We start from the raw sequence: 14,462 nt of genomic DNA on the forward strand, positions 1-14,462 counted from the left end.
ATAAATTGTTAAGGTTTGCCATATATGGATGAGTATTAATGTGTAGTATATTATTGATTCAACTTGATCATAAGCAGGGGAACGAAGAAAAAGATGAAGACGTGACTAAAGCCGAAGCATGAGAACCAATTAATTCTAGCGTAGCTTGTTATTTTCATATAGAGTTAGTTATTTCAGCGCAAACTTGGTTTTGAAAAGATAAACTTTTATCTAGTTTTAATAAGTCCTAGTTATGCTTTTTAGTACTTAGCAAGCTGATTAATGGTGTATGCTTCTCTTCGGCAGCTCCTTGATACTAACTCTTCATTCACACAAATAAGAGAAGTATCACATGAAGCTGAAGACATCATTGAATCCCACATGGTTCATCACATGCTCTCTGGATCTGCAGCAAGTAACACGAGAACTTGATTCTGTTATGGAGCAAGCGGAGAAGCTCATAGAGATGGAGGATAAAAAAACTTGATTCTGTTGTGGATCAAGTGTTGAAGCCCACGGAAATGGAGGATAAGAAGAAGCTTCCAGAACTTGATTCTTTTATGGAACAAGTGAAGCTCGTGGAGATGGAAGATAAGAAGATGCTGTCTAGCACTTCATCAACCAGTGTTGTGGTGGGAATTGATGAAGATCTGATGCAGCTCAAGGATCGCCTGATCGGTCAACAGCAGAAAAAGCTGGAGATTGTCCCCATCGTTGGTATGGGTGGAATAGGTAAAACAACTCTCGCTCGAAAGCTTTATGAAGATCAATTGATTGTTTGCCACTTTGCATCCACAATCTCACAAGATTACAATATGGAGCAAACTCTCAGAAGCCTTCTTCGTTGCATAGCTGGGCTAGATCTACATACCGATAAGTTTTAAAGAATTAAATGAGTTGCTGTATAAGAGATTGTACGGTATAAAGTACTTGATTGTATTAGCTGACATATGGAGCACGAAATTCTGGGATGAGATAAGGATGTGCTTCCTAGATAACAACAATGGGAGTCGCATTGTGATCACCACTAGGGAATCTGATGTGGCGAACTATGCTGACTATTCGAGTTTGAAACATCCGGTGCAGTTGCTTAGCGAGTTTGAAAGTTGGAATCTGCTTCACCAACTTGTGTTTGTGGAAGAGGAGTGCCCTCCTGAATTGCAAGACATTGGTCGAAAAATTGCCAACGGTTGCAGTGGGCTTCCTCTAGCCATCGCTGTAATTGGAGGGCTACTATCTATGATCAAAAGGTCAGAAGATGGTTGGGAGAAAATTGGGAACAATGTAATAGCAGCAATTGCCAGAAATGCTATAGTATTTTGTCTTTAAGTTATAAGCACTTGCCGAATCACTTGAAACCATGTTTCTTATACATGGGAGCTTACCCGGAAGACTTCGAGATTCAAGGCTCCAGGCTCATATGTTTGTGGGCTTACCCTGGCTGTCTGTTTGGTGTGTTTATGTTGTTCATACTATTCCATGAAGCTTAAACTTCGTACCTTTTTTCATGATTTTTTCGATCCTTTGCCTTTTGAAAATATTATGTTTTGTTATTTTGCTAGTCATGTGTATGTTTCTTGTTCCCATGTTCGTCCTTTGATTCAAACGCTGTTTTCAGCCGGAGCGTTTGCTTTTGTAGCGTCTTAGTTGTAGTTTTGTTTAGACGCATGAATATTAACCAACTATTTTCCTTTTTTTAAGTTATTTCAAATCAATATTTAAGGAGTAATTAGTTCTTTTCAAATTGCATCATTTATAGTTCATTTTATACTACTTAGGTTATATAATTATTTTTAAAAATTTATTGTCACTTATAATCGATGATTAAGTCAACTACTGTTTTTGTATCTTTTACCTTCAAAGTTCTGACCCTGAACAAGAAACAAAAGCTACAAATAAACTCACTCAAAGTTCTTAGTGTGGATTTTATGCAATTTAAACAAAGAAAATGACCTCAAATGAGTGATAGAAACTAGTCTATCGATTATCGATATACATATTTTAAAAAGTTTGTAATTTGTAGTTTTATCATTAAATTTGATTTGATTTGATTTGATTTGATTTGAAACAGCCATTGGATTAGTATATAATTTTGCAAATAACATAGAAGTAAATTGAAGAGTCTATGCTTTTATTTAGTCTAAATTTTAAATTATCTTAACGCATAAAAATACTTTGAATTCATTCGAGAACATGAAATAACCCAGTTTTTTTTTTCTGCGCCAAATCACGCTTTTAAGAAAAAAACAAAAATCAAAATACCTCACTTCTCTCTGATTCAATCCCCAAAACTTCCCGCGAAATATCTGAACTACCTAAGGCGAGAGACCACCTTGTTCACGGAAATTCGCACTCGATTTTTCTGAACGTCGGTGCAACTTTTGGCTGGCGTGAATAGTTGGACGGGATGTGGCAAGTGGAATCCGATCTAAACGAAGATCCCAAGGACTGATGGGAGATTGTAGAGGTATTTGAATATTTTCTAATAGTCGAATTTCTTTTTCATTGAATTTGGGGTTTCAACGTTTTTGGGTGTTTTGTTGGTTGATTGGTTGCAGGAGGCTTATGTATACTGGAAATATGATGGGCATGGAACATAATTTGAGAGAAATCACAGAGGTTACGTTTAGATTTAATTCTGTTTTAATCATATAGTATTTAATTGTGCACGAATTACATTTCTGAAATAAGAAGCATGATTCTGATTTCTGAATTTCTGATTATAATGATTTTTGAAAATTACTTGGATAGAATGGACCAACAATCCAGTCACTGACTGTCTGACTTATCCCATCTACATTCCACTATGCAAAAGTAACACTCAAATAAATAAAGTTTCAGTCACTCATTCCACAATCAAGGTCCACAACTGATAAACAACTGCAGCTGAGTTGTTATAGATCATTCAATCATCTTGTTTTTGTGTGATTGCAATTTGCAAGAAGCTTTCCTCCTTTGCTGTGATAAAAAAAATGGCTTACAATCTTCATTCCCTCATCACCATTCTTGAAGGAATCCTGGATCCTGACCAACCACGATGGATCGTTGACGAAAACAACCCTTAACTCCAATCCCTTCTTGATAAAGCTATTTCTCTTCAGCAGCTCGTTGATAAATCTTCACTCACCAAAATAGACAGCGAAATCAGAGAAGTAGCACATCAAGCTGAAGACATCATTGAATCCCACATGGTTCATCACATGCTCTCTGGATCTAATTGCGTGAGATTCACTTTGTCCACACGAGATCTTGATTCTGTTATTGAGCAAGCGGTGAAGCTGGTTGAGATGGAGGATAAGAAGATGCCGTGAGAGCATAATTCTGCTATGGAACAAGTGAAGCTCGTGGATAAGAAGATGCCATCTAGCAGTTCATCCAGTGTTGTGCTGGGAATTGATAAAGATCTGATGCAGCTCAAGGATCGGCTTGCCGAGATGCAAACAAAGCTGGAGATCGTCCTCATCGTTGGTATGGGTGGAGTAGGTAAAACAACTCTTGCTCGAAAGCTTTATGAAGATCCATTGATTGTCGATCACTTTGCATGTCGTGCTTGGACCACAATCCCACAAGATTACAATATGCCACAAATTCTCAAAAGCCTTCTTCGTTGCATAACTGAACAAGAATGTGATCAACTTTTGTAATGATTTAAAAGATATGTTGTATAGAAGGTAGAAAGTACTTGATTGTATTAGATGATATATAGAATACAAAATTCTAGGATGAGATAAGGAAGTACTTCCCAGACAACAACAATGGAAGTGGTATTGTGATCACCACTAGAGAATCTGGTGTGGCGAACTATGCAGACTCTCTGAGTTTGCATCATCAGGTGCAATTGCTTAGCAAGTCAGAAAGTTGGAATCTGCTTCACCAACTCGTGTTTGGAGAAGAGGATTGTCCTATTTTATAACAAGGAGGGTTGGTCGAAATATTGCCAAAGATTGTGGTGCCATCTGTGTGATTGGAGGTCTACTATCTAAGACGGAAAGATCCAAAGATGCTTGGGAGAAAATTAGGATCAATGTAATAGCAGCAATTGCTGAATCAAACGAGTAATGCTCTAATATATTTTCTTTAATTTATGCCGAATCACTTGAAACCATGTTTCGAGCTTACCCTGAAGAATACGAGATTAAAGGATAGAGACCGGACGTTTGTGGGTGGTAGAAGGATTTGTTAAGTCAAATGGGGAAACTCACAAAACCTTATTCAGATGCTCCTCGTGGTGGTTGGTATGTTATAAAACCTTATCCAAGCTCATGTTCAGATGCTCCTCGTGGTGGTTGGTATATCAACAAGTGCAAACTCACAAAACCTTATTGTGATCAGAAAAAGTATCCACAAAATGGGTGGTTTCTCAGTGAACACTAATAACAAATTATGATCAGATTTTCAAATATTATAAGCATATTAACAAAGTTGCTCTAGTTAAACTAGGAATTGTTAAAACTAGATAAAAGTATCTTTTCAAAACCAAGTTTGCGCTGAAATAACTAATTCTATATGAAAATAACAAGCTACGCTAGAATTAATTGGTTCTCATGCTTCAGCTTTAGTCACGCCTTTATCATTTTCTTCGTTCCCCTGTTTATGATCAAGTTGAATCAATAATATACTACACATTAATACTCATCCATATATGGCAAACCTTAACAATTTATTTACACAAAAAAATATAGATAAAGTTGGAATCAAAAGGAATTTCACCTCCTCAGTACATGAAATTCCATTGAGTTGAACAAAGCTCTCAACAAATGGAAACATCGCTGGATCATCGACATGGCTAGCGATGCCAAGATGCTTCAGCTTTCCATTGGCGCGATCAAACACCACTAGCTCCTGCTCATACTTACCAAGGAATGTCAAATACAATAGCCTACCATCTTCTGAAAACAGCAACGCCTGCCTAATACTACGAATATGGAAAACCGACTCTCTTGTCCATGATCCATCGCTCATGACCCAAAGTTCAAAGTTGTAAGGTCTAGAATATTTATCAGGTTCACAAGTGTAGAATTCAAGAGCACCTAACATCCCTTTATACTCTAGAAACAAATATTTGTGACAGTATATGTTAGGTAAGGGTAAAGTGGAAAAAGTTTCAGTAGAAAAGTCGAACGCAAGGAGAACACCAGTCGATGTTATGCAATAAAAAGTCCCATACACGCAAACCCCCAAGAGTGCATATTCTATATCGAACTGAGAGGTAGGTATTTGCTTCCAGGAATTAGTTTTGTGTGAGTATAAGTCAATGCGAAAAGTCTGGTTTTGAAAAAGCCCTTGATCATCGACTAAACAAGTGTTTACAAGATGCAACAATTTGTAATTTTCAAGTGTGTTGTCAAACCACATTCCAAATTCATCATCCAAACATTTAAGGTGAGGTTCCACAAACGGCCTAGGGAGGATCTTATACTCACTTGTTGTCGGGTTCCAAACAACATGACTCTTGTTGCGATGATCATAAAAATGAAGTAAGCCATTCGAGCTACACCTAGTGAATTCATAATCTTTTGCTAGAAAAGAGGGAGGATATATGTAATATTTGGGTGAGATGGAGCCATCTTCTTTGGGGGAAGAATATGCAACGAAATATTCACGTCGCCTATCATTAGATTCACGGAAACAGACAAAAAGGTCAGGCTTAGGCTTAGGCTTAGGCTTAGGCTCGAGCTTGCGAAGTTGTAAGGAAGATGTAAATTTGGTCTCAAATACGCAGGGATCAGCGAGATCATCAATGTGTTCAGGCCAAAAGTCACCTATATAGCAATAAAAATAAAAAAACATTACATGATTTTTTGTGCTTATTTGTATAGCATCAAGATGATAATATTATCCAGAAATTAACAATTTTACCTTCTTCGTTCTTAATCTTGGAATTAGAAAGGGTCTCCAGTCTGATACCATGCTCTCTAATAACCAAATTACAAATGAGTAAGATTCAAACAAATTGGAATAGCATTTAATTTTTATAAAAATGATAAAACCTGGGGGCGAAATGATCTTGGGGCTTATGAAAGACATAATCAGGAAAGGTATAATCAAAGACATAATCAGGAGAGCAGCGCGTGGCGAAGCTATTGTGCTGACAAAAATCCAATGAATTAGATGAGGCCCAAATATTTATACATAAATAAATAAATTAAAAACAAGTCACCTTTGCCATGGCGACTTTAGCGGAGGAGGGGAGGCGGATGTGCGGTTGATTGGGGTTGCCGGAGAAGCCAGTGAAGAGGAGGCTGGTGACGGCGCCGACAACCGCCATGTCTGAGTGCTTGTACGTGGACTGTGGCTGAGTTAAACTCTTAAATCAGTATTGTCTCACTATATATAGGAAACTTAGGGTTATTTTATATCATTTGATATTTAATTTATTTGAATAACAAAATCAAGTAAGCTTTTTTATTTAAGTTAATTTTTATTAAAATAAGATAAATAAAATCTTTGATTTTCACACATAGGAAACAGAAGCCCTCATTCACATCTCATCTTCTTTATGAGAGTGTCGAAACAAAATTATTGATATTTAATAAAATTACTTTTTGATACATGAGAACACTTAATAGTAATAAATAATAGTACCTCCACAAAAAAACAATGCCATCTTTACAATTGATTATCGACGACGATATTTTGTTCAAGTAGGGTTTTCGCACACAATTGATAAGCGAAAAACCCTAATTTTAAAACACGATAACAATTACTACTACTTAAACATCTTCTTACTCCTCAGGAGTCTGCATCAGGATTTTCATCTGTGCTTTGGAAGGCTTCCGTGTCTTCTTCATTATTTCCATCTGTTCTTTAGAAGGAATGATCAGTTTAATGTGTTCCATCTCTCGTTTTCTTCGGACGTCACTTACATACCTTGTACACGGCATCAACTCTAGGCTAGCTTTACCATTGCTGGATATTTTACGAAACTCGACCTTCACTTCTTTGATTACTGTTGCACCGAGAATCTTGCGGGTCTCTAGTTTTATAGTAATGTTCGCACGTTTCCTTCCAATAAACTTCCCGAACAAATGCAGATTTTCAAGAACCTCTTCCATTTTTTTCACCGCATAAAACATCGATATGGGAATTCCAACTGGAATATCGAAACCTGAACAAAAGAAGTTAAAATATTTGAGTAACAACAGAAAATTATAACTATAAAACTATAATCACTAGTACTTACTATCACTGGATATTTCAAATATTGCATATTGAAGGGCAAGCCCATAATAGAGGTACATAGGGGCCTCCACCCCCGTTGGAAACCCATGTTTCCCCCACTGATATTTGAAGTTGCGGAGCCATGCCTCTTCACAATCTGGTTCTTCTAGATTAGGTTTTTTCAAATTAGGCCACATATCTAATATTACGTCCCTGTAGATTTTGTACATCTATTTAAAAATAAAATTTGGTTAGATATAGCATAATTACTTACATTTCTAATAATAAATATTATTGTATAGCATAATTACTTACATTTCTTAGATCTTTCTCCTTAAATAGGCTATCATACGTCTCTTTTGAGGCGGCAGCTGTATCAGAGACTACGGGCCGGATGCCGTGGTTGTAGAATTTTGGATGGATCACCTCAGAGTCCTTTACGGACGATGGCCATCCCATCACAAAATCAATTCTTTCGGGAAATGATCTTAAATTCCTCGCCTTAAGTAAATCCTTTTTAAACATATGGTCCATTTCCTCTTTTAGATTACAACGAGGAGACACGAAATTAAGTCCGCAACAAGCCATTTGAAAAAAGATTCACCTGCAAACAAAAAATCAAAACAAAAAAATCAATAATGAGATAAGATAAATGTAAAACCTCACGCTCAAGATCGAAAATAAACAAACAACTCAAACGCAAAACAACGACACAATGCACAGCATTTATGTGGTTCGATCAAATTGATCTACATCCACGGGAGAATTCAAGTACTTGTATTGATGAAGCTGACGAATTACAATGGAGATCTCAAGAAGAATTCAAATACAACAAGCTTGATTAGAATTCTATAACCGAAACTCGACGGCTGACTAACCAACAGATGCAGAACCACGATCAATGAATGAACACTCCAAGCCAACACTTCAAGGTTGATATTCAATGCTTCTTTACCGAGCATGAATTTCTGAGCTATCTTTCTATCTTGATCGGATCTCAATCTCACAATGTGTGTGTGTAATCTCTTCTTGATTCTTGAACCTTCATGAAGCGTGTGTGAGGGAATGTATATATATTCCCATCCCAACTAACTTCAACCGAGCTATTATCACATGTGCTCAACCTCACATGCACCCTCATTCATAACTAACTTAACCAACTACAAGATCAACCTGTTCAAGCTCACGTTGAGGAGTGTGTTCGTGGTGACATCAACCGTGGTCTCCATGGTCCTGCCATTCTTCGGTGGTGCCGTGGGGTTTCTCGGGGAGCTCGGGTTCTGGCCCCTGACTGTGTTCTTCCCGGTCGAGATGTATATCAGTAGCCACAAGATTCCTAAGTGGAGCTCAAGATGGACCAGTTTGCAGATAATGAGTGGGGCTTGTTTGGTCATATCTATTGCTGCTGCTGCTGGCTCAGTTGCTGGAGTTGTTTCTGATCTCAAGGTTTACAAGCCTTTCAAGACTAGCTATGAGGAGTTGTAGAGGATGGACGTGTTTTATTATATCTATTGCTGCTGGTGGCTTGGTTGTGGATGTGTTTGGCATGTTTATGATAGGATGTTATCTCACATTAGAGTGAAAAAAATAGATAAATGGTGAAATTGTTCCTTGAAGATATGGATAAAAAAAATAAGGAAATCAAAGAGTGAGATTTTTTATTATCTCCCTTGAAGAAATCTTGAAGTTGTATTGATGTTATACTTTGTTAACGAAAATTATAGTACTAGTAATTTGGTTCTTGTTTATCCCAAGTGAAATTGAAGCATTTTCACCTTCATAGTTGGTCAGATATTTACAGTTTTAACCAATAAATTGAAGTACCAGTAATATTCAATCTCACTTCTTAGGATTTTCTAAAATTGTATCTTGAATGAAGAATTTTAGGTGGAACATCAAAGAGAGAGATTGGCAATGAAATTAGAAGTAATTCATCTCTCACAACTATAATATTTAATCAGGAAAACTAGCGTAATGAATAGTTTGATGTGCCATACTTCACTTAAACATAGCAAGGGAGATCTAAAGCAAACAATCAATCGGGTATAGAAAAGCTTCAGTAAGGCAGCACGGATCGAAGGGTGTCGATATCTATGGAGGCATCCCTAGTCTCAACCAGCAAAACGCTTTATTAAGTGGCATACCTGCTCCTGGATCAAACTTTCAGCAACGAGCAACGATTCGACATCTCTTGGTGCTCAATCTGAATGGCTGCACACAGATTATACTCGTCAAGGCATATGGACAGCTGATGTTATCGATTATATGTACAACACGAGCAGAGCAACTCTTATAAGCTTTTCTATGTAAAAATCCCTCTACCAAAAGGAAGCACACAAACTAGGGAGACGCAAATGGAGATAAACCAAAATTTATCTCATAAGATAAATGTTTTACAAAGTTAAGAATTGTCACCTCGAAAAATGCCTACTGTTGAGAATAAAACTTGAGAAATAAAAGAATATTTCAGTATCGATATTGCTGTGCAGTCAAGAATTACATACATTGTACAGGAGCATTACACAATTTTAGAAGCTCCTTGAAAAATCTACTATTAAAGTGATGCTAATTTTTCATAATGAATTAATGGTGATGAATTGCATTTCTAAACTCTTCTCCGGTTTAAATCCTCGGAGCTGTATGAGTCTCCAAACTGATTTGTCCCGTTTCCCGAATCTACAACTGAGTTCCCCCACTTCTGCTGCCTACCCTCTTCTTGCTGAAAATCTGGATGCTCATTTTCTATTGAAATATTCATTTCTGTCATTGTAGGTTTCTTACCAGAGTAACCAACATGACTAGCAACTGGCGGTGGCTCTTCTCCCTTGTCGCTAGCACATGGAGGGAAGGGATGGAATGGCAAACCCAGAGCTACAGTCTAAACCGCAGCGGCTTCTCCAATGACCCGAAATTGTTGCATGAGAGAAGAGGGTATACCATAAGATACAGGCATACGTGCAACGAATCTATCTTGTGAATCTGCCAGATGGATGCTTTCTGAATGTCTCTCTCTCTTGATGACTAATAGCATTCGAACAAGTAGTGGCTGGGATAATAATAGAGTCATTACAAGGAGTAGAAAACCCAGTTGGAATATCATTGTCGGCATTTTGGTTACTGTCACCTGACAATCTGACGGATCAATTCTTTTTTTGGTAAAGGATTTTAATGGAATTCCATTTTAATGAAGAGCATTAGTCGTATTCCGCCTCAGGGAGTGACGCATAACTCTTATGCATCACTAACAAAAAGACGCATAATCCTTATGCGTCGCTATTAAACGACGCATAATCATTGTGCGTCGTTAGTTAATGACGCATAACCATTGTGCGTCGTTTATTAGAGACGCATAACACTTATGCGTCGTTTATTAGAGACGCATAATACTTATGCGTCGTTTAATAACGACGCATAACTCTTATGCGTCTTTAGTTATCGACGCATAATACTTATGCGTCGTTAGTTGAGTTTTAAAACGGGCAGAAGGCAGAATCAGGCAGAAACGCGACGAAAGAGGCGAAGCAGGCGAGGCAGGCGATTTCCGACGAATCCGAGCAAAATCCGGCGAATTACCACCATTTTGCAACCATTTTCCGGTAATTGTTCTTCAATTTGGCTAAATACATCCTTTAATGTTTAATTTGGGCAGGTTTTCCGTTATTTAGTAAAAGTAGGGTTTTTGATTAAATTGATGGATTTTTGGTATTTTTGTGTTGTTTTGTTGCATATAAGTAGCGATTATGATGAAATTATGGGTTATGATGAAATTGATGGAATTTTTGGACGACTTTCCGTAATTTGTGTATTTCATATGGATTTAATTTAGCAAAATTAGCGTTTATGATGAAATTGTTGGATTTGTTGGTCGATTTTCCGTAATTTGGGTATTTCATATGCATATAATTGAATGGGTAGAAGCAATTGATTAAGTTTTTGTAATTGTGCCCCTTTTGGTGGGCGATTTTATGCATATATTGTGCCCCTAAGTTGCAATTTAGTTAGCTTGTTGATTGTTGAGTTGTTATGAAAAAAATTTGAAGCATGGGTGAATGTTTTGAAGTAGATGGCATCTGCAAGTTCCGAACAACAGTTATGCTATGGACCTGAGGATCCATCACTACTGTTTCATCAGAGCGAACACATTTCAAGCTCGTTGTTGGCGAATGGCACAACAAATGTGTTGAGAAGTCGTAGGACGGAGAGTAAGGTGTGGGCATTGCCTATACATGAAAATGTGATGTATTGGCTAGGTGTATGGGGGTTCAGAGGCGTGGTTGAATGTGGAAGACCGATGAGGATGGACAATGAGCTAATAACTGCCTTGATCGAGCGCTGGAGGCCTGAGACACACTGTTTCCACCTTCCAGTTGGGGAAGTTACTGTTACCTTACAGGATGTGCAAAGCCTGTGGGGTTTGAGAGCAGACGGTCGTGCTTTCACTGGCCGTGACTACCCTGTTGGATTTGAAGATTGGTCCAACAAGTGTAGAGATTTGTTGGGATGGATACCTGACTCAGAAACCGAAACGAAGCACGGTGGTTTGTTGATGACGTCTCTGATCCACCAAGCGACGATGTCGTTGGGTGATGGGCTGCCTGTGTATGCATACATTCAAAGAGCACGCATACATGCTCTGATCCTGTTAGGGGGGCTTATTTTACCGGACACCACAGGGTGCAAGGTCCCCTTTATGTGGTTAAATGCCTTAGACGATCCGGAAGATGTGGCTAATATCAGTTGGGGTAGTGCTGCGTTAGCATACCTGTATCATTATTTGTGCGAGGCTTCTGTAGGCAGACAGAGAAGAGATGTCGGTGGACCTATGGTTCTCTTGCAGCTGTGGGCCTGGGAAAGAATGCCTACATTGAGGCCAGCCTTCTTGATATCGCCTATGCACACGCCGTATACCCCGTGCGGAGCCAAGTAATGTTTTTGTTTAAATTAACTCACATAATTATGTGTTTTGTTGATAACTTTTGACATTAATATTATGTATAGGTGGCACGGAGTTACTGAAATTGGAAATGCGCCCCGACATTCAGTAGCTCATTATCGTGATCAGTTATCACTGATCCGTCCTGGCCAGGTGAAATTTATTTGTGTTGTCTTAATTAATGAATTTACTTACTATAGTATGAAATTAATTGTGTTTTTTATTTTATTTGTTTGTAGTTTCTGTGGACACCCTATGCAGACTGTATCCTCCCTGAGTACTGCATTGATTCGACTGCATCCTACTTGTGCGATACTTATTTGGTGTGCTGGTCATTTGTCGAGGCACACGAGGCTGGACGCGTTTGTCGACAATTTAACCGCTACCAGCGTATTCCTCAGTACTGTGATAGGATGCTACATAGCTCCGGCCATTTGAGTAAAAGTCATCGCCGTGGGAGGAAGGGCGCTGATTGGGCTAAGGTACATAAGTTCTTCATTGATGAATGGGACTTGCGCCACGACAGGTTCCAAGCAACTTTTGACCACGCAACGGCGACACTAGGTGGTCGCATTAATCCGGGTTATATGGCGTGGTACAATAGGATCACCGTGTCGTACCTAGTTCAACCTGGGACACAGTCAACTGACGGGATGAACGAGGCAGCCTCTTCTAATTTATTGGCGGTATGTGATGTTTTTGTATATAAAAACGTCTTTAGTTTAGTTTAAAGTTTGTATTGCTCCAAGTGGTATGATGTCATTTGTATTTTTGTTATCTAGGTTGAGACCCTTCAGGGGATATGGCATTTGACCTCTGAGCATGACACAGACCCTCGGTTCAGGCAGATTCGAGACATGGCTGCTTCGGCACTTCGTGCGATGAACCATGCTGATGCGATGGAGTATCCATCTTCTCAACGGCAAAATGTGGTAGTGCCGCCACGCCCACCAACTTCTCTTCGTCATGGACTGCCGGGTGTCCGGACGGGTGGGCACGGGATTACACGACAGCATAGGTTGGCGCAGCAGCAGCAACCGCAACCTGAGTATGCGGTACCAGAGCCCTTGAGTCCGGAGTACGATCCCCCAGGATGGTCTCAGTTGAGTGGTGCAAGCATTGAGCCCTCGCAATGGGGAGCACGCGCGTCATGTGATTCATTCTTTGGAGGTGTGTCTGATTGGGATGCATCTCAACAAGGACGTGACACGTACTTTCAGAATTATCAATTTATGGATCGTGTGGGGGAAGAAGAGGGTCAGGAAGAAGAGGGTCCGGAAGAAGAGGGAGGGGAAGAAGAGGGTCAGGAAGAAGAGGGTCCGGAAGAAGAGGGCGGGGAGGAACATGACGAAGTAATATTCCGACCACCGACCGCGGGATCCTCACGATCATCAAGTACGATTGGCCGGGCTATGCAGAATGTATTCAGGGGCTTCTCAACAAGGAAGAACAAAGGGAAGGCTCCGACAAAGTTCATCCACCACAGCATATGCAATAGGCAAGCATGTCTTGTTAGCATCAAAACCACAAGCAACAAGCAACTTACCTTTAAATCTTCCTCGAAGGTGAGTCCCGTCCACTGTTAACACCGGTGCGGCCTTCTGGAACGCATGTATTGCAGGCCCAAATGCCCAGAAAACATAGTTGAACACCATTGTACGCCTCTGACTCAACAGATCGTTATGCTTCCACTCAACAATTGTGCCCATATTCTGTGACTGGAGTTCAAACATGTAGCTTGGCAACTGCCTAAACGACTCCTCCCATCCACCGTATACAAACTCTATAGCCTTTCTCTTTGCATACCACGCCTTCTTATAACTGATTAACACACCAAATCTGTCTTGAATATCAGCTATTATTGAGAAGACCTTGAAATCGGCACATTGTCGCACATGATGTCGAATCAACAGAGCTATCATTGGGGCTGAAAAGTTAGCATGATCTCTATTAGCACGATGGCCTATACAGGTATGTCGATTCTTCCACTTCCTAACTTCCCACATATCGTCATGCGACCTTTGTGTAACTGAAACCTCCCACTTACATTCCCTCGCATTTTCAGCATCGGTGGTGCTGATGATGCCTGCCCCTGTGACTGTCGTTCCTGCTGGAAATTTGCATACAGCATGCCACCTTCTTAATTTGCTCTCGACAACCTTAAACTGTTTTTCATTCCATAAACTCCACATAGTTATAGCAGTTTTCACGTGTAGCTTGGAATCAAATTTTGTTCCCAACACAATCCGATGCGGCTCATTCTCATTCCAATACAAAAGGCTGTGTTCATTACCTCCCACATCATCCGATACTCCAGAAGGACGACTTGGTAATTCACGAAAGAATCTAAACCCATTAGGATTGTATTCCGGAAGTGGTTGTTCACCTT

At 39.4% G+C, this 14,462-nt stretch overlaps 3 protein-coding genes and 2 long non-coding RNA genes across 6 annotated transcripts; 4 read left to right on the forward strand and 1 right to left on the reverse strand.

The window, feature by feature from the left end:
- The first annotated feature begins 500 nt into the window (after positions 1 to 500).
- Positions 501 to 1,308, forward strand: LOC121786830 (putative late blight resistance protein homolog R1A-3). Its single transcript, XM_042185445.1, has 2 exons — positions 501 to 711; positions 923 to 1,308. Exons 1-2 carry the CDS (start codon positions 501 to 503, stop codon positions 1,306 to 1,308), a joined length of 597 nt encoding a protein of 198 aa, XP_042041379.1.
- Positions 1,309 to 2,178: 870 nt separating this feature from the next.
- On the forward strand, positions 2,179 to 3,710 carry LOC121785739. Its single transcript, XR_006047041.1, has 2 exons — positions 2,179 to 2,446; positions 2,538 to 3,710. It is a non-coding gene; the product is annotated as an uncharacterized LOC121785739 (long non-coding RNA).
- On the reverse strand, positions 3,495 to 6,260 carry LOC121785738. Of its 2 annotated transcripts, none has more exons than XM_042184159.1 (5): positions 6,140 to 6,260; positions 5,970 to 6,067; positions 5,839 to 5,894; positions 4,690 to 5,741; positions 3,495 to 3,594 (listed from the first exon to the last, which is right to left on the reverse strand). In XM_042184159.1, exons 1-5 carry the CDS (start codon positions 6,245 to 6,247, stop codon positions 3,571 to 3,573), a joined length of 1,338 nt encoding a protein of 445 aa, XP_042040093.1. In that variant the 5' UTR covers positions 6,248 to 6,260; the 3' UTR covers positions 3,495 to 3,570. The 2 variants fall into 2 exon arrangements, with proteins under 2 accessions (XP_042040093.1, XP_042040092.1); XM_042184158.1 differs by lacking the exon at positions 3,495 to 3,594 and adding an exon at positions 4,193 to 4,566.
- Positions 6,261 to 8,253: 1,993 nt separating this feature from the next.
- LOC121786831 (amino acid permease 2-like) lies at positions 8,254 to 8,625 on the forward strand. The gene has a single exon (XM_042185446.1). It carries the CDS (start codon positions 8,254 to 8,256, stop codon positions 8,623 to 8,625), a length of 372 nt encoding a protein of 123 aa, XP_042041380.1.
- A 5,185-nt stretch (positions 8,626 to 13,810) lies between these two features.
- On the forward strand, positions 13,811 to 14,195 carry LOC121787242. The gene is made up of 3 exons (XR_006047303.1): positions 13,811 to 13,845; positions 13,929 to 14,044; positions 14,139 to 14,195. It is a non-coding gene; the product is annotated as an uncharacterized LOC121787242 (long non-coding RNA).
- Positions 14,196 to 14,462: the final 267 nt, after the last annotated feature.

This window comes from Salvia splendens, chromosome 22 (genome assembly GCF_004379255.2).
Source record: "Salvia splendens isolate huo1 chromosome 22, SspV2, whole genome shotgun sequence".
Lineage (NCBI taxonomy): Eukaryota > Viridiplantae > Streptophyta > Magnoliopsida > Lamiales > Lamiaceae > Salvia > Salvia splendens.

Bases quoted from the DNA above. Each gene is read 5' to 3' on its own strand.
- LOC121786830 (XM_042185445.1), top strand. From the start codon at position 501: ATGGAGGATAAGAAGAAGCTTCCAGAACTTGATTCTTTTATGGAACAA. The intron at 712-922 runs GTAAAACAACTC...TGATTGTATTAG, and splicing joins CGTTGGTATGGGTGGAATAG to CTGACATATGGAGCACGAAA.
- LOC121785738 (XM_042184158.1), bottom strand. From the start codon at position 6,247: ATGGCGGTTGTCGGCGCCGTCACCAGCCTCCTCTTCACTGGCTTCTCC. The intron at 5,742-5,838 runs GTAAAATTGTTA...ATTGCTATATAG, and splicing joins CAAGATTAAGAACGAAGAAG to GTGACTTTTGGCCTGAACAC. The intron at 4,567-4,689 runs GTGAAATTCCTT...GATCATAAACAG, and splicing joins GAATTTCATGTACTGAGGAG to GGGAACGAAGAAAATGATAA.
- LOC121786831 (XM_042185446.1), top strand. From the start codon at position 8,254: ATGTGCTCAACCTCACATGCACCCTCATTCATAACTAACTTAACCAAC.